Below are 21,070 nucleotides of genomic sequence, written 5' to 3'. Positions count from 1 at the left end.
TCGATCCCGGGACTCCGGGATCATGACCTGAGCCGAAGGCAGTCGCTTAACCAACTGGGCCACCCAGGCACCCTATGATCTAGTCTTTTAATAAAAAACTATACATTAGTGAATATAAATTAATCATAACTACACAGATCAGTATTTATGAATCAAATCAATGGGTTAAAGTATCAAATAACAAAAGGAAAAAGTCTGACTCCATTCATATAAAATTCAAAACCTGCAAAACTATGTATTACTTATGAGTACACACATTTGGAGGTTAATTATTAAAAAAAGAGAGAGAGAATGAGAAATATAAAGTTGAGGATACAGGTAATCTCTGTGCTAGATAGATGAGAATGTGATTACCAAGGATTCACAGGGGACATCAAAGCCTTTGGTAATGTTTGATTTTTGAAGCAGGTTGGTGGATACAGTGGGCATTCATTATTATTATGCTTTAAGTTGAATATATAAACCATAAATTCTCACACATGTATGGTGTATTTCATAATGTAAAACAATAAACTCTTAAGAATGACCAATAGCAACATATTGGTTTCTTTCTTTGACTCCTGAGTATACGTTCACCCTTTGTCTTTCTCACCTCTTAAATTTTGGCCTCAGATTTCTGTGATGATTATGATAAACGGGGAAAAAGTTACCGTGTTTCTTATTGGAATCTTCTTGGGTTCTGGAGGCATATCCTGTGGAACAAATTTCACGGGTTCCTTAATCTGTCTCCTTGATCGTTTGGTCCCATCTGGTAAGGTTTCCATGGCCATGTCTGCTTCCATATCACTGCTCCCTGCCTGGTCACATTCTGAACACTGCCTACATAAGGAAAAAAATGTAAGTTCACACATTTATTTTTATTTTCTAGCATTAGCTATGGTTTCTATTAATACAAAATTCAGGTGTATGTGAAGAATATATAAAAATGTACACTCCTGTAAGAATGACAATAGTAAATATATAAAGCAATTCCTTGTATCCCTGTAAGTATCATAAACCCACATATAATAATGTTACATGTTTAAGTGAACCAACATAAGAGATTCAGCACTGATGGCGGAGTCCAAAGCAATGGAAATATGTCTCTCCACCTAGAAAACAACTGCACCGGCAGAATCTGTTTGATATAATTATTTTGGAACTCTGGAGTCTAGTAAAGGCTTGCAGCTTCCAAGGAAAGACTTGCGCAGGTAAGCTGCCATTAATTTCAGTCAATTTCAGCTCTCAGCAAAGTCACAGCTACCCATTTTCCAACCAAGCCACATGGCAGGCAGTCGTGCACATGTTCTTGCAGTAGCTTACATACAGGGGTTAGGAGCCACGATGGGCAAAATAAACCATGTCCTCCAAATATTGAGCATCTGTGCTCTGATTACAGAAATAAAAAAAGGTGAGTGAGCTCCCCCTTGGCCTGAAATGACTTCTAGAACTTAAAATTATCCCCCACCTTCATTTTTCTCTTTGCCCCCTTTTGGGAGCCAGACATAAAACACATGGACATACAAAAATAAGCGCATACACAGGAAAAATTAGAAAATGACCACATTTGCCCAGGGAAAGGCTCAGAAAAGTTTACACCTTAGTCTGATTCTCAGCCAGAGACAGCACACTATAATAAAAAACAAAAACAAACAAACAAACGGAAACGGTAACAAAACACAGCAAATGTTGGGAATGAAAGAAAATCTCACTTCCAAAGTTATCACATTATTAAATTCAAATGTCCAGTTTCTGACAAAAACCTCACAAGGTATAGAAAGAAAAAGGAAAGTATCGTCCATTAAAAGGCGGGAAAAATGAACAGAAACTGTCCCGGAAGAAGACCTGATGGCAGATATGCAAGACAAAGAATTATTTTTTAAATGCTCAATGAACTAATAGAAATTGTGGAGAAAGACAAGAAAATAATTTATGAACAAAATGGAATTATCAATAGAGAGACAGAAAGCCTAAAAATAAACCAAAAGGAAATTCTGGAGATGAAAAGTATAATAACTGAATGGAAAATTTACTAGAAGGATTAAAAGGACAGATTTGAGCAGCAAACTTGAAAGAAAGAACAATGGAAACTACAAAGTCTGAGGGACAAACAGGAAAAAAAAAAAACTTGAAAAAAAGTGAATAGATCCTAAGAGGCATGTGGGACATCAACAAGTGGACCAACATTTGCACTGTGGAAGGCCCAGAAGAAGAAAAAAGGGGCAGAGAGAATGTTTGAAGAAATAATGACTGAAAACTTCCTAAATTTGATGAAAGAAGATAATATAAAATCCAAGCAGCTCAACAAATACCAAGCAAGATAAATTCAAAGAATCCCACACCAAGATGCATTATAATCAAACTTTCCAAATAAAAAGACACAAAGAGAATCTTGAAAATACAAAGAGACAAATTCAGAATCGTCACATACTAGGGATCCTCAATAAGATTACAAGCAGACCTCTCATCAGAAATTTTGGTGGCCAGAAGGCAATGTATCAATATATTCAAAATGCTAAAAGGACCAAACAAACAAACAAACAAAAAAAACCTGTCAACCAAGAATCCTATGTTCATCAAAACTGTCCTTCAAAAGTGTGGGAGGGGCACCTGGGTGGCTCAGTCGGTTAAGCGACTGCCTTCGGCTCAGGTCGTGATCCTGGAGTCCCGGGATCGAGTCCCGCATCGGGCTCCCTGCTCGGCGGGGAGTCTGCTTCTCCCTCTGACCCTCCCCCCTCTCATGCTCTCTGTCTCAAATAAATAAATAAAATCTTTAAAAAAAAAAAAAAGTGTGGGAGAAATTAAGACAGTCCTAGACAAAAGCTGGGCGAGTCTGATACCACCAGACTTGTCCTACAAGAAATGATCAAGAGAATCCTACAGGGTAGGGGGAAAAAAGGACACTAGACAGTGTCAGAATCCATTATGGGGAAATAAAGATCTCAGTAAAGGTTAATACATGATCAATTATAAAAGCTAGTATTATAAGGATGGGTTGTAACTCCACTTCTTGTTTTTTACATGATGTAGAGTAACACATTCAAAAAAAATTAATACCCTAAAAACTAATATTATTATAACTGTTTTCTTAAGTCCACATTCATGTTGAAGAAGGATTTAAATAAGATACAGAGAGGCACCTCGGTGGCTGCGTCGGTTAAGTGACTGACTCTTGATTTCAGCTCAGGTCATGATCTCAGGGTCATGAGATCGAGCCCCACATCAGGCTCTGCACTGAGCATGGAGCCTGCTTAAGATTCTCTCTCTCCTCTTCCCCTCACCCCCCTACAGGCTCACACTCCCTCACTCTCAATAGTATAAATAAATAAATGAGATATACAAAGATATACAAATGACTAATAAGCAAAAGAAAAGATGCTAAACATCACTAATCAGTAGGGAAATGAAAATCAAAACCACAATGAGATACCACCTCACATCCAATAGGATGGCTATTAACAAAACAAAAAACAGAAAATAGTAAGTTCGCAAGGATGCAGAGAAATTGGAACTCTGTGCACTGTTGATGAAATGTAAAATAGCACAGCTGCTTTGGGAAGCAGTATGGTGGTAACTCAAAAAATTAAAAATAGAATTACCATATAATCCATTCTTAAAGAGATATACACCCACGTTCACAGCAGCATTGTTCACAATGGCTAATTGTGGGAGCAACCCCAGTAACCACTGACCCATAAATGGATAAGTAAAATGTATACACATACAATGGACTATTAATTCAGCTTAAAAGAAGAAGAAAATTCTGCAATATGCTATGACATGGATGAACCTGAAGACATTAGTCTAAGTGAAATAGTCCAGTCACTAAAAAGACCAATACTACATGATTCCACTTACATGAGGTACTTAAGAGTAGTTAAAATCATAGAGACAGAAAGTGGAATGGTGGCTGCCAGGGGCTGGAGGGGAGGGAAGAATGGGGAGTTATTATTTAATACATAGAGAGTTTCAATTTTTACAAGACGAAAAATGCCACAGAGACAGATTATTATAGTATCTAATACAATAATATAATAATTATTAATGTATTTAATGCCACTGAATTGTACCACTTAAAGACGATTAAGATATAAATTTTATGTAATGTGTATTTTGCCACAACAAAACATTTGAAAAAAGAGTGACATTAAAAGATAATTAAACACTGAAACTTCAATCAGATCAGTACTGTCCAGTAGAATTTTATGTTAGAATTATCTGTAACTGCACTACCAGTACAGCAGCCACTAGCCATATGCAGCTATTGGGCACTTGTAACGTGGCTAGTGTGACTGAGGAACTGATTTTTAAATTTTAATTTTAATCAATTTATTTATTTATTTATTTATTTTTAAGATTTTTATTTATTTATTTGAGAGAGAGAGAATGAGAGAGAGCACATGAGAGAGGGGAGGGTCAGAGGGAGAAGCAGACTCCCTGCCGAGCAGGGAGCCCGATGCGGGACTCGATCCAGGGACTCCAGGATCATGACCTGAGCCGAAGGCAGTCGCTTAACCAACTGAGCCACCCAGGCGCCCTTAATTTTAATCAATTTAAATTCAAGGAGTCACATATGGCTAGTGGCTAACACTTGGACAGCAAAAGTCTACAAAATGATTGTTGAAAACCTTGATATTGCCAATTATAAAGGCCCATTTAAAAATTCATGAGAAACTGTTAAAAGTAAATTTTTTTCATACATTTTCTTCAAATTTAAAAGAATGATCAGGGGCGCCTGAGTGGCTCAGTTGTTAAGCGTCTGCCTTCGGCTCAGGCCATGATCCCAGGGTCCTGGGATCCAGCCCCGCATCGGGCTCCCTGCTCAGCGGAAAGACTCCTTCTCCCTCTCCCACTCCCCCTGCTTGTGTTCCCTCTTTCGCTGTCTCTCTCTCTCTCTGTCAAATAAATAAAATTTTTAAAAATAAAAATAATGATCAGAAAGTAATTCTTTAAAAGTCTAACTTACAGTGTTATCTTTACAAAAATAGTTACGGTAGATAAAATTGTTTGATATTTAGTTTACGTATCAGTACCCTTAGTTTATATCAGTACTTAGTTTATATAAGTACCCCTGAATGCATCTTAGAATTCTCTCACCAAGTATTTTCAAAGATTTCTTATCATTTGAAGTCATACTCCATCAAAATTCACATCTCACTAATAAACATTATCAAACTAATAATTATTTTTTAAAAGTGACAACTTTAAATTCTGAATTCCAGTAAGAGTTAAATGCAACATGCCATTTGTGTTAATAAGACATACACATTAATTGCTAAAATGCAAATTAATACTTAAGGCTTTGATTTTAATATCTAAAAATACCCATTCATTTAACCAAAATTGTTGAGGAAAAATTTTAACACTAAAAAAATGACCAATAAGAAAAAAACCAAGGAAGTAATTTGCCATGTGTTTCTTAAAAAGTTTTATATGTCTATTGGTAGAACAACCAAGCACTTTATCCCCTGGATTCACAGACTGCCACTGATATTAAAATACAGGGGCACCTGGATGGCTCAGTCAGTTGAGTGTCCCAACTCTTGGTTGTGGCTCAGGTTGTGATCTCATGGGGAGTGAGATCAAGCCCATGTTGGGCCCTGCTCTCATTGGGGAGTCTGCTTGAAGATTCTCTCCCTCTGCCCCTCCCCTTCCCCTGCTCGCATGCTCTCTTCTCTCTAAAATAAATAAAGCTTTAAAAAAAATTAAAATACAAATAAAGTGTAATACACCCAATTGCTCCTGTTTGTCCCATATGAAAAGATTAAAGACGAATATGAGCAATAAACACCTAACAGTTTTCCTAATTTAAATAATAAGTATATTTTGAAACAATCTATTGGCAATCCTAAATTGTGAAAAACCCACAAATGTTAGATATTGTTAGTAAATAACAAATGCAACAAAATCAAAACAGAAATGCCTAAAGAAAGATATCAAATTATATCACAGAAAAGGATTATTTCCTTAAGTGATCATTTCTACCAGTTGAAGTGAAATGTAATCAAAGTTTCTCAGACAGTTCCAATTCATTTTTAACATACATGAATTTCTGGATATAGAAACAAGTACCTTTTTAGGATGAATCATTGTTGTGGCTTTTTTTTTTTTTAAGATTTTTATTTATTTATTTAATTGACACGGAGAGAGAGAGTGAGACAGCGTGAGAGGGAACACAAGTAGGGGGAGTGGGAGAGGGAGAAGCAGGCTTCCAGCTGAGCAGGGAGCCCGATGCGGGGCTGGATCCCAGGACCCTGGGATCATGACCTGAGGCCTAAGGCAGTAGCTTAACCAACCGAGCCACCCAGGCGCGCCTGAATTTTTTTTCTTTTGTTTCTCATTTTGTAACAATAATCCTTGTCAGGACATTCTCTAACCTCTTATGCTCATTCTCATCCTCACCAAAAGTAACACATTTAGGTCACAAAGCGCCCTCTGACAGTAGAATTGTTATTCCCTGGGGGTGCCTGGGTGGCTCAGTCGTTAAGCATCTGCCTTCAGCTCAGGTCATGATCCCAGGGTCCTGGGATTCAGCCCCGCATCGGGCTCCCTGCTCTGCAGGAAGCCTGCTTCTCCCTCTGCCACTCCCCCTGCTTGTGTTCCCTCTCTTGCTGTCTCTCTCTCTCTCTAATAAATAAATAAAATATTTTAAAAAAAAAAAAGAATTGTTATTCCCTGTACTCCACAACAAAACACTGAACACAGAAAATCAAAACAAAATGTAACCACCAGTGCAGAAATTTATCTATCTGTTTCAAAACAACTGCTCTATGATAGTTACAGTACAGAGTCGACATAGATAGACACACTACTTCAAACTTTCTCAACAATCTATTAAATACTATAGTCTCTATCTTTTATGTATCATTTAAGATATGAAAAAGCATCTCTACTACATTAATCAGTACATAAGATCCTAAGAATAATAATATAGGATAAAGCTTATGGCCTGTCCAATTCAATGGGATTCAGTAATACTTGGGGGTAAAATAATTATCTTCATAATGTCAAAACACATACCTGGCTTCTTCTAATAACATACTAAGCTGCTATCTTGTATATTTAATCCTGTGTATTTTTACGTAATATATTCTACTAAGGGAAGAGAATCCTATAATTTATAATTCCCATGCAATATATTAAAAATAACCTTAAGTAATCAAAATATTCAATTAATTAAAAAGGAATTTTTAAAGTATAAGTAATAAAAATTGATGTCAGGAACTTATGCAAAAGAACAACCTTCATACTGAAATGAAATACCAAGAGATTTTTCTCATTTGCTATACCTTCTTCATCTCCTGTACCATACATCACAACTTAAGTTCAGAAGGGGGTTTAAAATTTTTCAGTTACTAAGGAAAACTAATTTCATTATATAATAACGCTAAGACAAGTACACTAATTCAGTTTATAGAAAAATTTACTTGTATATGTTAGAGAAAAAAGGATTTTATGATTTCTTAACTGTAATAAATTCAGTGACACTTTTATTTCTCAAATATTATACAAAATTCATGTTTTGCTTTTTTTTTTCTTTACAAATTACTTTGCTTTCAGTCTTCAAAGATTCCATAGCATAGTCTGTTTTTTCCCTTATCTCTAAGATTTTTCCATGTTTTCCCCCAAGGAAAATCTTCACAGGTGCCTATATAAAACTTCATTAGTGAAATACAAATCAAAACCACAATGAGATATCACCTCAAGCCTGTATGAATGGCTATCATCAAAAAGTAAGAAATAACAAGTGTTGGAGAAGATGTGGAAAAAAGGGAATGCTCATTTACTATTGGCAATAATGTAAACTGGTGCAGCCACTATGAAAACTAGCATGGAGGTTCTTCAAAAATTAAAAATAGGGCACTCCTGGTTGGCTCAGTTGGCTGGGGATCCGATTCTTGATTTTGGCTTGGTTCATGATCTCTGGGTCATGGGATCAGCTCCGAGTCAGGCTCCACACTCAGCACAGAGTCTGCTTGGGATTCTCTCTCCCTCTGCCCCTCCCCCCACTGGTATGATCTCTCACTCTATAATAAATAAATAAATCTTTAAAACCAAAATAATTAAAAATGTAACTACTGTATGATCCAGCAATTCCATTTCTGAGTACATATCCAAAGGAAACAAAATCCCTATCTTGAAAAGATATCTACACCCCCATGTTCATGCATCATTATTTATAAGAGCAAAAACATGGAAATACCTTGTGTCCATCGATGAATGAATGGGTAAAGAAAATGTGGTAGAGATATATAATGGAATATTATTCATCCATAAAACAGAAGGAAACCCTAGCTATCTGCAACAGCATAGCTGGATCTTGAGGGAATTACACTAAATAAGTCAAAAGCAAATATTGTATGATCTCACTTATATGGAGTATTTCTTTTTTAAACCCCAAAATTCATAAATAAAGAGTACAGACTGGTGGTTGCCAGAAGCTGGGGGCGGGGGGGTGGCATAAAAGGTTAAGGGTGGTCAAAAGGTACAAACTTCCAGTTAAAACATAAATATGTCCTAATTAATTAATTAATTAAAAGGGGGGGCGTGCCTGGGTGCCTCAGTCAGTTAAGCATCTAACTCTTGATTTCAGCTCAGGTCATGATCTCAGGGTGGTGAGATGGAGCCCCAAGGTGGAGCCTGCTTAAGATTCCCTCTCTCTCCCTCTCCTTCTGCCCCTCTCCCCACGCTCTCTCTCTAAATAAATAAATCCTGGGGATGTAATATACAACATGGTGACTATAGTTAATACTGTATTGTATATTTGAAAGTTGCTAAGATAAATCTTTTTTTTTTTTAAACATTTTATTTATTTATCTGAGAGAGAGAGCGCGCACACAAGCACATGCACGTGAGGTGGGTTGGGAGGGGGGAGGGAGAGGCACAAGCAAGCTGACTCTACCCCCAAGTGTGGAACCCTATGCGGGGCTCCATCCCAGGACCTTGAGATCATGACCTAAGCTGAAATCAAGAGTCAGCTGGCCACTTAACCACTTAACCAACTGAGCCACCCAGGCGCCCCTAAGACAATAGATCTTAAAAGTCCTTATCATAAGAAAAAAACCGTTTTAACTATGTGCTGCAATGGATGTTAACTAAACTTACTGTGGTAATCATTTCACAGTATATACATACATCAAATCATTATGTTGTACACCTAAAATTAATACAAGGTTATATGTGAATTATCTCTCAATAAAAAGAGAGTTAACGGAGGAAGGGAAGGATAAATTATTAAGAAAAACAGGGGAAGAAACTTGTAAATTATTCACTGAAGGGTTTGTGCTAGAGATTTTCTTTTCTCTTAAAAGAATAAACAAAGGTATATCCAAAGAATAAAAGGATATAATAAATATTACTCAATTATCTTTCAAATAATACTCTTCAGAATATTCAGGATTTTTGTTTTCAGAATATTCTTTAATTAGAAAAGGCAAGACAAATTCTGATCAGTGATAAAAACATAAGATTATTCCAAAATTAAAAGAAGTATCTATTATGTGAGCTACTCTCATAAATCAAACCCTTACTATTTAATTTATACACATCAGGCTTGTCTGAGAAGAATGTAAGGCAGTGTGCAACATTATATACTTAGAAAGAAACAAACCAAGATAACATAAACTAAGAGTAAGACAAAATACATTTCAAACAGTGGGAGTAAGTACAAACAAAATGGAACCTAGATTATACCTTCACTAGCCTCTTTATCCTTTGCCAAATTCCTCACCCACTTAGCATTCTCATCTGATTTGACCATTCCTAACCCAACCTAAGAAGTCCCTGGGTTTTTCCCTCTCTTGCTCCTGGACAGCTGAGCATTACTGGAGAAAAATCAATTAATCACACTTAATAAACCAATTCACTGAACATTCTTGGTATATAGCCTCAGCAAGTCATCTGTGATTTTTTTTCCAAAATAACTACTGGAAACTATCTTCTGTCTTCTTAAGCCACCATCATCATCCCAATTCCTTTCCCTTTCCACAGACTACTATTTCACTGGAAAGTCAGAGCTTGTCTAATGTGAACTTATTCAACTTCCCTACTCTCCATAAATAATTACCTCTGTATCTTTATTCTTTCCTGTCACATGTCTTAAATCAGTCCAGAATAAGCAGTGAACTGTTGTGGTACGGACCAAACAGAAAGCATCCAGATCTCAAACTAGTATCTCCCAAAAGCAGTGCTGATACTGGAAGAAAAAAAAAAAAAAGCTGCACAGGAGGTGCTTAGAACAGTCTATCAAGCAGAACATGGTATTTGAGAAGGGAAGATTGCATAGTAATTTTAGCTAGCAATGAACATAAGGGGTATATAAATAGAAAGGGTGTTACCAAGTACACATAGCATAAAAACAGCAAAAGGAGTAAATGGTAACATTCAGAAATGTGTACCAGTAGGTTCTGTATAAATTTAAGCCCATAATGGGCCCAATCATGAGATTAGGGTCCAGGAACCCTCTCCCTAAGACAAAAGGACCTTTCTAGGACCTCTTTTCCTAAGAAAAACACTAAGAACTAAACGGAAACTAAGCAGAGGTTAGGCAGTAGTGTGCTAATCTAACACCTAATTATGGAAAAAGCCATTATTCGTAGCACTTCCCAATTTCCGCATTATGCATACTACTAACCATGGTCAATTTCAAAATACCAATATGGCATCAGAGAATGCAGAATGGGGAAAAGATACATAGTAGCATACCATTACAGTTTTTCTACCATACATATATAATAGACTTAGGCAAAGAGTATAGGTAATAACAAAATATTTGGGAAGTGAAATTGCTTTAATATTTATTATCTTTAATATAACTTCAAAATTAAACTGAAAATGTTAAAAAGCATAAAGTGCCTCTCCCAATTGAGATACACTAAAGAAAAATATAATTCCATAAAACTTACTCCAAAACATATACTCAATTAATTGCTAAGAAAAACTAAGTTAATTTCAGAGGCCAAAAGTAATTTGATCACTAAAAACAAGAAGATATTGAAGACTTCACTTTGCCACAATATTAGCTTCTTTTACTTTAAAACACTGTAACCAATACATAGAACCCTAAGTAGTTTTAGGTCTTTTTAGGACAGCTTTTTTTTTTTTATTACTTTAAATTTATTTATTTATGTATTTATTTACTTTGCCAATTGACTTTTTCACTGAGGATGCAGACCCTGAAATGTTCCAAGTTTCATGTGGTAGTCTAAGTTTCTTTTTTTTTATTTTTTATTTCTTTTTATTCTTATGTTAATCCCCATACATTACATCATTAGTTTTAGATGAAGTGTTCCATGATTCATTGTTTGTGCATAACACCCAGTGCTCCATGCAGAATGTGTAGGACAGCTTTCTAAAACAGTCTAAGCAAGGCAGTGTATGTGAAGTTCTTCCAGAAACTTACATACTGGAAACCAGAGCTCTGCTGGCAGAGCAATATTAGAAAAGTTCATAACCTCATTTAAGGAGAGAACTGCGTATCTCCATGTCAAAGATCATGACTAAGTACCCTGGCCCCGGAGACTACCAAACTGGCTTTCAATTTAGAAACACCCATCTGTGGAGCACCTGGTTGGCACAGTTTGTTGGGAGTCTGACTCTTGGTTTTGGCTCACGTTATGATCTCAGGGTCATGGGATTGAGCCCCACATCGTGCTCTGTGCTCAGTGGAGTTTGCTTAAAGACTTTCTCTCCCTCTACTCCTTCCCCCTGCCGTGTGCACATGCTCTCTCTCTCTCAAATAATCTTTTTTAAAAAGGCAAAAAAATACCCACCTAGGATGATTATTAACATTGCTGACATTCTAATAAGCTACAGCATTTTTTTAGTAAATTCTGGCTTCAAAAGCACATATATAAAATGTATATATAATATAATATATATATAATATATAATATATAATATATATACACACTCCGTTATAATTGAAAAGGGCAGACTAGTAGGACTGTCTCAAGACAAACTGATAAAAGAACACTATGAGGGACGCCTGGGTGGCTCAATCGGTTAAGTGTCTGCCTTCAGCTCAGGTCATGATCCCAGGGTGCTGGGATCGAGTCCCACATCAGGCGGCTTGCTCAGCGGGGAGCCTGCTTTTCCTTCTGCCTGCCACTCTCCCTGCTTGTTCGCTCTCTCTGACAAATAAATAAAATTAAAAAAAAAAAAAGAACACTATGAAAAAGGAATCCTGTGAAAATGGTTAAAGAATGTAAGCTTCCTAATAAAATGAACAGAGATTGGTTTATGAGATAAAACAATGAAGTCAAAAAAACATGCTTAATGTGTTTGACAAACACGACTTTTCATATAAGTTACCATTTAAGAACCTGGGGTTTACTCTTTTCTAAAAGTAGAAAGGTAATTTGCCTAAAAAGAACACAGGTTTATTCCAAAGTTTTCTGTGTTCTAAATTCTTCCTATATAGAATCAGCCTATTAAAACTTGAGCACTTGTCTCTCTCTTGGACTAAAATTAAGGAAAGGATAAAATTCATCATACATAAGCTTTTATCAAACATCTGTAGTAATGTAATATATCTAAGTTAATGAAAAAAAATTTAGAAACATGTCAAATGTTTCTAGATATGCAAAGAACGGTTAAACATAAATATAACTAGCACAAATGAAAAATACCAAAAGTAATAAAAGGATGAATATGGAGGTAAATTCCTAATAAATTCATTCAATTTCAAAACAAAAATAAAGCATTTGAGAAATTCTTATAATAAAAGAGAATTAACAGACAGGAGACAGAATTCATGCTTTAACCATTGCTAAGATACCACAATAGCCTCAATTAACTAAAAATTCATTTCCCAAAAAAACTATTACAGGTTTATTCATATATTATAATAAATATTTATTACTAAGGTGTTCTCACCACAAAAACGACAATGGAAATTATGCGAAGTGATGGATATGTTAATTAGCTTCATTATGGTGATTACTTCACAATGTACACATATGTCAAATCATTAAGTTGTATATCTTAAATATATATAGTTTTTAATTGTCAATTATACTTCAACAAAGCTGGAAAAATAGTTATAAAAAATTAAAAAAACGTGCTGAAAACTTTATTGTGAAGCCATACGATATAACACTTCATCTTACACTGTTGAAACAGAGCGAACCGGTTCTAACATTAAAATCTCTTTCATTTTACTTACCAATAACTGTTCTTGGTCTTTCTTGGCATCCTCGTAAGAGGAGGGTCCAGACATCCAAGGTGGTAATGGAGTTTACAGGTATCACACAATAAAAGAAGATGTTGATCATGGTTCTTCTTACAAATTCCACAACTTTGAATAAAGGCAGCAAATAAAGGATTAGAATAATAATTATCTTAGTGAAACAGCTATTCATAGCATATTTTTTAAATTTCAAAATCTCACCTTGATTAACTTAAAATTTCTTCTGTTAAAATCAATTATCTTTTCATAACACATGCTTTTTTTTTATTCTTATGTTAATCCCCATACATTACATCATTAGTTTTAGATGTAGTGTTCCATGATTCATTGTTTGTGCATAACACCCAGTGCTCCATGCAGAATGTGCCCTCTTTAATACCCATCACCAGGCTAACCCATTCTCCCACCCCCCTCCCCTCTAGAACCCTCAGTTTGTTTTTCAGAATCCATCGTCTCTCATGGTTCGTCTAACGCATGCTTTTTTATAACATCAATTCTTATTAGTTCTAAATATTTTTGAGACTGTAGAAAAATAGCTGGATCTAATATAAATATTGCTCTAGAGTCAAACTTTTCAGAGAAAGGCATCTATAAGATAGTGTTCTCAACATCATCACTATCTTAATTTTAATTATCACTTAAAACTCATTTAATATTAGCTTAATTTTTCTCTAGAAAAGTAACTACTGAACAAAAAATTTTTCCAATTTTCTACTAGTCTAAAACTATAAAAGAAGTTAATTTACAAACAAAATTCAGTTTATTTTCTATCATTAATTACAAACATTTCAAAGAGCCTTGGAACATAAAAATAAGCTAAATTTATAAATAAGACTTCGAAATCTGACTTTGGGTCTTAAAAATATACCTTTTTTTTTTTTTTTTTTAAGATTTTATTTATTTATTTGACAGAGAGAGACACAGCGAGAGAGGGAACACAAGCAGGGGTAGTGGGAGAGGGAGAAGCAGGCTTCCCGCCGAGCAGGGAGCCCGATGTGGGGCTCGATCCCAGGACCCTGGGATCATGACCTGAGCTGAAGGCAGACGCTTAATGACTGAGCCACCCAGGCGCCCCTACCAATTGGTATTTATTGCAAAGGATGGGGCGTTTTACTATTGGTGTTACTGTTACTTTGATTTTTGTTTGTTTTCAAGGAATCCAACTTCTCTTGTGAAAAAAGGCAACTTTACTCCTAGAGCACAAGCACCTCGACCTGAAAATCCAGGGCCTTTTTTGTATTGGGAACATAAAGAGTGAAGGAGAAGTTGAGAATCTATAAGAGCCATCCATTCATGTACAGAAACAACAATGATATTTGAATTTTTAAGTTATCCTAGAAAAAAAAAAGATCATATAAATGCAACTACAACTAGTACTTGGTCTCAATGTTGCTCAGAGTAAAAAAGGAAAATCACCTAAAATACATTCTGAAACAAAATGACCTGTAGTGATAAGTCAGAAGCACTGTGATATGTGTGATGGTTCCAAACGAACCAACTTCGTTTAGAAAAGCTAGACTGAGAATGTGCTAGTCTTCATACTGCACACTAAAACACTAGTGGGCTTTTCCTACATTTCAAGGAAGTCATTTGCTATTACCTATGGAGGGAGCCTCCAGCCAAGAATGGAAAGTAATTATGGAGATTGATATTGTTGTTATTCCTGCTATTTCTGAGAAAGGAAGAAGTTGTGGGGAGAATATTTATATATTTACATAAATATATATAGGTATGTATGTGAATATATACATTTGTATGTGTATATAACTTTCCCCACTTAATATGATCAGTTACATTAAAAAAGTAAGATCCTAACGTATTCATATATGGAAAGAAGTCTTGGCTATGTAAAATTACTATAAATGGTGACCACTATAAACTATTGAGACAAAAAAGTAAAAAACAAAAACACTTCCGTAAATAAATTACACCTGAGCACAGAAAAAAATAGATTCAAACCTAGAACTTACCTTCATTATCCACCACTGTACAAAGACAGTAATTCACTGTCTGTGATACCTATCACTACCTAAAAACACATGAAAAGATCTAAAACTCATTAAAGTAAAATAAAATATAAATGCACATTTATATATCGTTTTATTTATTTAAGAAAATAACCATCTACATTATTTAAAGTCACTTTCCAATTCCCCAAAGAGGACTGACTGTTCATTTCCATGGAACTTATGGACATACATCTCCACCTATTTAAAGGATATAAGTCACTTATCATTAAAAGAGGAGCAAAAACCTCTTCTGTCATTCAACCTAAAAAGCATCTTTGATGAAGATATTCACAAAATGAATTTCAAATGCATTTAACATAAATTCTAGTACGGACATAATTCATTCACAAATATTTGAAACATCTTGTTATTAAAAGTTTGAGTTTAAAAAAACACAATATTAATCTGTTATCATTTTATTACTTGCCTATAAAGTACTGCAGGAAGAATAGATGTCTTTTGTGTGCCTCCTTCTTTTTTATTTGGTTTTCTCTCCTTGGGTGCTCGCAAAATTGCCGGTATGTTCAACTTCTATTGATTTGAACAAACGCAGTTTATTTTGTTTTAAAGAAAAAATATAAAGCAACATTCTCCTCTATTTGCCACTCAAGTCAACTAAATATGCTAGAATTGTGAAGGGGAAATGTTTTATCAGCTATTATACCAGCAAAAAGAATTAAAACGAGTTTCTGTCTCATAGTTACTTCCATTAGAAACCTATATTTACATACTTCCATCAATTTTCAGTGGAACACTAAAATATTATGAAAATTAAACTTCTGCTTTGGCTTTAAAAAGTGAAAGACAAGGACAAGCATTTAAGAGCTTAAAAAAACCCCACACACAATACACTTGACAAAAAGAATATTGAAGCAGTTTATTTTCCTCAACATCCCAGCTACACTGGTGCTCCACAGGTTAATTAGAAAAATTATCTTATTGGACCAAACTCTCCATAAAGTGAATGAGATTCTTTTTGGTTTTCTAGTAATCTGTAGTATGCAGGCTTCTGAGACAGCAACCATCTATCAAAGTCATTTCTCAGTGGCCCGGTGGGCCGGCATCTGTTCAACCAACTGGAAAAAAGTGTCATGCAAGTGGTACAAATGATTTCTACTTCTGTGTATTTTACATTTGCACAAGGAAATGTGTGAACTTTTGTTAAAAAGTCATTTAATAAATGAAAACACCCTTTTATGGTAGATAATTTTTTACACTAAGTAGGAGATTCTTATGAGACGATCTTGCAAATCAATCCAAAAGATAATGCTAGCTTGGCAAATAAACTAATAATAGTCTTGTACTCAACATTAACTTCTCTAAATATAAAACACCATAATCTTCCAAAAATCCATCAACAACCTATCAATAGGAAGAAAGGTCAACTCTTCATAGCTGACTGCTTATTCTCACTTCTTAAATTACGTTATTCATTATAATATAAGCCACATACATCCTGTTCACAAAAAAAAGCATCTTCAAAGCTAGCATAGCACAATACATATCAGTATGTATTACTTTCTAAACTAAGTCTACACGAATTGTATGATAAATTTGACCCTACGTAAACCTCCGAAATTAAGTACAATGAAAATTCTCTCTTCTTTGATAAGCCTCCTTCACAAATAAGACTACTTTCATTGTAAAAGGACCACAATGAGTCTCCATCATCCTCTAAAATATAACTGAAATTATTTGAATGAATTTTTAATTTATGTGCTATATACATAACTAAAAAAAAAAAAACATTCAAAGAAATCTATTTGGCAATGATTCTTCTTTTCAACAGCAAGAACTTTAACCGGGTAAAAATGCTCAAGGATAAAGTAATTTTTGTCATTACCACAGTGATATCTACTGAAGGTGAAAAACTACACTTTAGCATTAAAGTTTCAAAACCCATCTCTTACACAGCTCAAAACCAAATCAACACAAAAACGAATCTCTCTAGTTTGCTTTTAAAATTTTACATCTAAAAAAAAAGAAAACTAAATATAACAGAAGAACAGGATAGAAAAAAAAAATGTGGCAAGGAATCTAACTGCTAAATTAGAGATTAGAAGAATTTGATAGGAGTAATTCATGCTTCAAATCTTAGTTTCATCACAAATGACAGGTCAATCAGTTAGAACCAATGAAAAAATTTTGCAAACAAGATAGCTGTTAAAACAACCAAATTAGGCTACAGGTTCTCAGTAGGCAGTTTTCAATGCTCTAGATGTATTTCAGGCATTATCATTACCCCAGAGGATTAGTTGCCCCTAATCAAACAGAATTTTTTAGTTAGGAAAATTGTATCAGAAATCTGATCTTTGAAAATAATATACAGAGTAAGAATAGGAGATAGCAATTGGAAAGAAACTAACCTGCCCTGTGATTCTGCCTAGTAAGGCCCAAATTCCTTGCCCTTCGCTTCGAAGTTTTCCATTCAGGTTCTGTAGTTCTTCTAAAGATTCACAGAGCTACAATGTAAATAATCCAAATCAGTAAACCATTAAAATACATAGTAAAACATGGGAAAATTTAAATAATTTATCAACAAATGTCCAAGAGTATCTGTATTGATAGTACATATTTTTAACATATTTTGTCATGATACCCTGAGAGGAGGCTATCCAGTTATTGAATAAGCAGCACCAATAAGATATAAGCATTTTGTTTCATGTTAGCATTTTTACTGATGATATTTATATTTATCATTCCATTATAGTTTTCTACATAATTTCAAACACATTCTGCTAATTAATCCTTGAGTTTTTAAAGATGCATTTCGACCATTTTCTCAATGAGAAAACTAAGGATCATAGGGTTTCTGTGACTTGACCAAGATCACAGAACTAGCAAGAATCCCCAGGTCTTCTGAATATAATCCCAGTACTCTTTTCTTTCACTACAGTGTGGCTGATACTGGAAACGTACCTCTTACTAATTTTTTATCACTTAAAATGTTATCTAACAATAAGTCAGTATCGGCCTTATATGCTCGTGTTACTTATTACCTAACATTTTAGCCACACCTTGCTTTTATAGGATATTTCTTTTGATTTCCCTCATCATTACAATGAAGATGCAGAATGGAAATTTAAATTGGGAGGTATTTTTCTTAAATCAAAAGTAACATTGCAAAATAATTCAAGATAAAAACAGTAATTTAAAGCAAGTTTCTAAGTTTTCTACAAACTTAGAGAAGTTCTATAGTACACTAGTTAGGAACAAGGAATGGAGTCAGACTGGCCTCAAACCCCAACTCTATGACTTGACTACCTACATTGAGTCTGGGCAAGTAACTTCACCTCCTTAGATTCAGTTTTTGCCTCTAAAAATGGGAGCCATAATTATAGCTCACATTATAAAACTGAAGTGAAAATTATATGAGTTAATATATGTAACATGCCCAAATTGTACCTAGCACATAGAAAGTACTTAGTTTTATGGATGATAATGAAGACAGTAAGAATAGGAAGTGCAGAGAAGGGCCTAAACACTTCATAAGAATTTCAAAATGAGACATAAATAGAAAATCTCTAAAGTAACAAATGACATCATCCATAGGTCTGTGATATTATGTTGTTTTGTAACCAACTTACCTTATTATATTCCACATGGAGCTTTTCCTGTTCATTCTCTAATTTATCCTTTATATTCTTTTGTTCAGCCATATTTTCCTGAATTTGAATCATGCGCATATTTCTCTCTATTTAAATTAAATATCCAATTTTACTTTAGTAGAAAATAAAAGCTGATTTACAAAACACACAAAGGAAGAAGCTAGCCATAAAGATGATCACATGGATAATCTCACATTGTTTACAACACTTTTAACCCTATTCACAAATACAGGAACTCAGCATTTTTATAACAACCCACAACTTACTAGGGAAATAAACATGCTTTTTCCTTAATATATTTAGCATGGCTAATAAATTTCTAAAAATTGACAGTACAACAAATATTTTCAATAGCAAATTGTTCTCATTGACAATGTGCATATATTAGTGTCTATACTGACCAAAGTAATAATTCACAAAATCAGCAGTGAGAGCAGGTTGCTTATGCTTTCTCCTTCCATCCACACTAGAACTAGTATCTGAATTGTCCACTGGAAAGATATCTGTACTGATCCCCATTAGCTCTGCTTTCCGCATCAGCTTACGAATGGCTGAAGCACTGCTAGTGAGTGGTCTGGGCAATTTTTCCCTTGGAACCCAGGCCTGGGGTCTGGTAGATCGAGCTAGTTCTGCTTTGGCACGATACTGCTGAAGCCGGGCATTGATCCTTGCCTATAAAAGAAATGCATACAAATTTTAAAAGATATTAAAGTGTAACATATTCCCTATGATTTCTACTTGCATGCTTAGAGAAAGTAAAGATAACCAGAATTTCCTATATCAAGGCACGTTATATCTATCCACAGTTATTAAGATATACTATATTATTCTTGGGTTAAAATAAAGTAGGTCTACTCCTAGTTACTATTCTATGTCCTAATCTGTGATCAGAGTTGTCAGAAACTAATTTGATTAAACTGAAATTTCTCTTCTCAGTAACTCCAAGTCTCTATAAATTCATCTTAATTTACCTAGAAATACATTTTAAAAGATGGGCAAACTGATCAGAACCTTTACATAAACAAACAATGGAATAGACTGAAAAAAAGATATGTCCAATATATTGCACTGATAGAATAATTTCCTCTAAGCCACATTTTTTCAATGTATTTGGAAATATGCTTCATAAAAGGCTGCTCTGTTGACTAGATGAGGGGTACTCATCAGCTACAAACTACACTCACCATTTACCTTAATTACAATCCACTTCCTAGGTAACTAACCACATTTCATAACTATACTTCACATGTCATTGGCACACACACACACACAAGATCTGAAATGCATAACCTTGAAAGAAAAAACATGACTTTTGGCATGAATCCCATACCTGTGCTTCCGGTGACAGTTGCTTCTCCCTCTCTTGCAAAGACATTTTACAATAGGATTGTAGAGCCAAGTAGTTTTTTCTCTTCCATTTTCTGTCTAACCTATCTGCATGCTGCTTACAGTAAGCAAAAAATGGATCTGCTATATCCTATACCAAAAAACAGAAGGGGGGGAGTGAACATTTTTACTACAAAGGGTCATAAACAAGCTAACACAAGAGATAATATTTCCTTTTTGAAGAATCTCCTACAGTGTTGATATTTCTAAAATAAATTACAAAAGTAATTTTTACCCATAATGATAAAAATTGCTACTTTTGAAACTTAATCTTGTATATCAACCTCAAATTAACAACCACTTTTTTCTTTAAAGGGCCTTGTAGAGAAATCAAATCTTATGTATTATACCTTGTGTACCTAAAAAATAATCACTGTTTAAAACAAATAGGATTTTAATAATCTTAGGTAGAGGCCATTATTAAATATAAGTTATGCATACACGGATTAATATTATAAGACAATATATCCAGAAAATACAAGACTAGCCAAAACAGATAAGTCGAACATTTTTAACTAGCTAGCAATGAATGCATAGACATATTCTACCCAGGACAACTGAACACGTTAAGTATCACCATTAACTCTTTATATAACTGTAAAACCTCAAATGGAAAACAGAGGTCTCTCACACCCATCTCTCATGATACTAACCTAATGGGTTACTCTTTTTATTCATAAGGAGTAGGGTAGGTAGGTAGGTAGGAAGGTAGGAAGGTAGGAAAGGAAGGAAGGAAGGTAGGAAAGGAAGGAAGGAAGGAAGGAAGGAAGGAAGGTAGGAAAGGAAGGAAGGAAGGAAGGAAGGAAGGAAGGAAGGAAGGAAGGAAGGAAAGGAGGGAGGGAAAAGAAAAAAGAAAAGAAGAGAAGAGAAAAAAGAAAAGAAATTTACTCTATCAAAAA

At 34.7% G+C, this 21,070-nt stretch overlaps 1 protein-coding gene across 4 annotated transcripts in view; it reads right to left on the bottom strand.

The window, feature by feature from the left end:
- Positions 1–21,070, bottom strand: part of PHF14 (PHD finger protein 14) — a 196,217-nt gene that overhangs the window by 120,683 nt on the left and 54,464 nt on the right. For all 4 annotated transcript variants that reach the window (XM_021689509.2, XM_021689511.1, XM_021689510.1 and 1 more), the window contains exons 8-14: positions 20,116–20,262; positions 19,187–19,457; positions 18,765–18,871; positions 17,544–17,639; positions 15,605–15,708; positions 13,145–13,276; positions 651–819 (exon numbers count right to left, since the gene is read on the bottom strand). In XM_021689509.2, the coding sequence (XP_021545184.2) occupies positions 651–819; positions 13,145–13,276; positions 15,605–15,708; positions 17,544–17,639; positions 18,765–18,871; positions 19,187–19,457; positions 20,116–20,262 (1,026 nt within the window). The remainder of the gene's footprint in view (positions 1–650; positions 820–13,144; positions 13,277–15,604; positions 15,709–17,543; positions 17,640–18,764; positions 18,872–19,186; positions 19,458–20,115; positions 20,263–21,070) is intronic.

This window comes from Neomonachus schauinslandi, chromosome 12 (assembly GCF_002201575.2).
Source record: "Neomonachus schauinslandi chromosome 12, ASM220157v2, whole genome shotgun sequence".
NCBI classification, from domain to species: domain Eukaryota; kingdom Metazoa; phylum Chordata; class Mammalia; order Carnivora; family Phocidae; genus Neomonachus; species Neomonachus schauinslandi.
The sequence above is the reverse complement of the archived record's forward strand: the minus strand, read 5'-3'. Positions and strand labels throughout refer to the sequence as shown.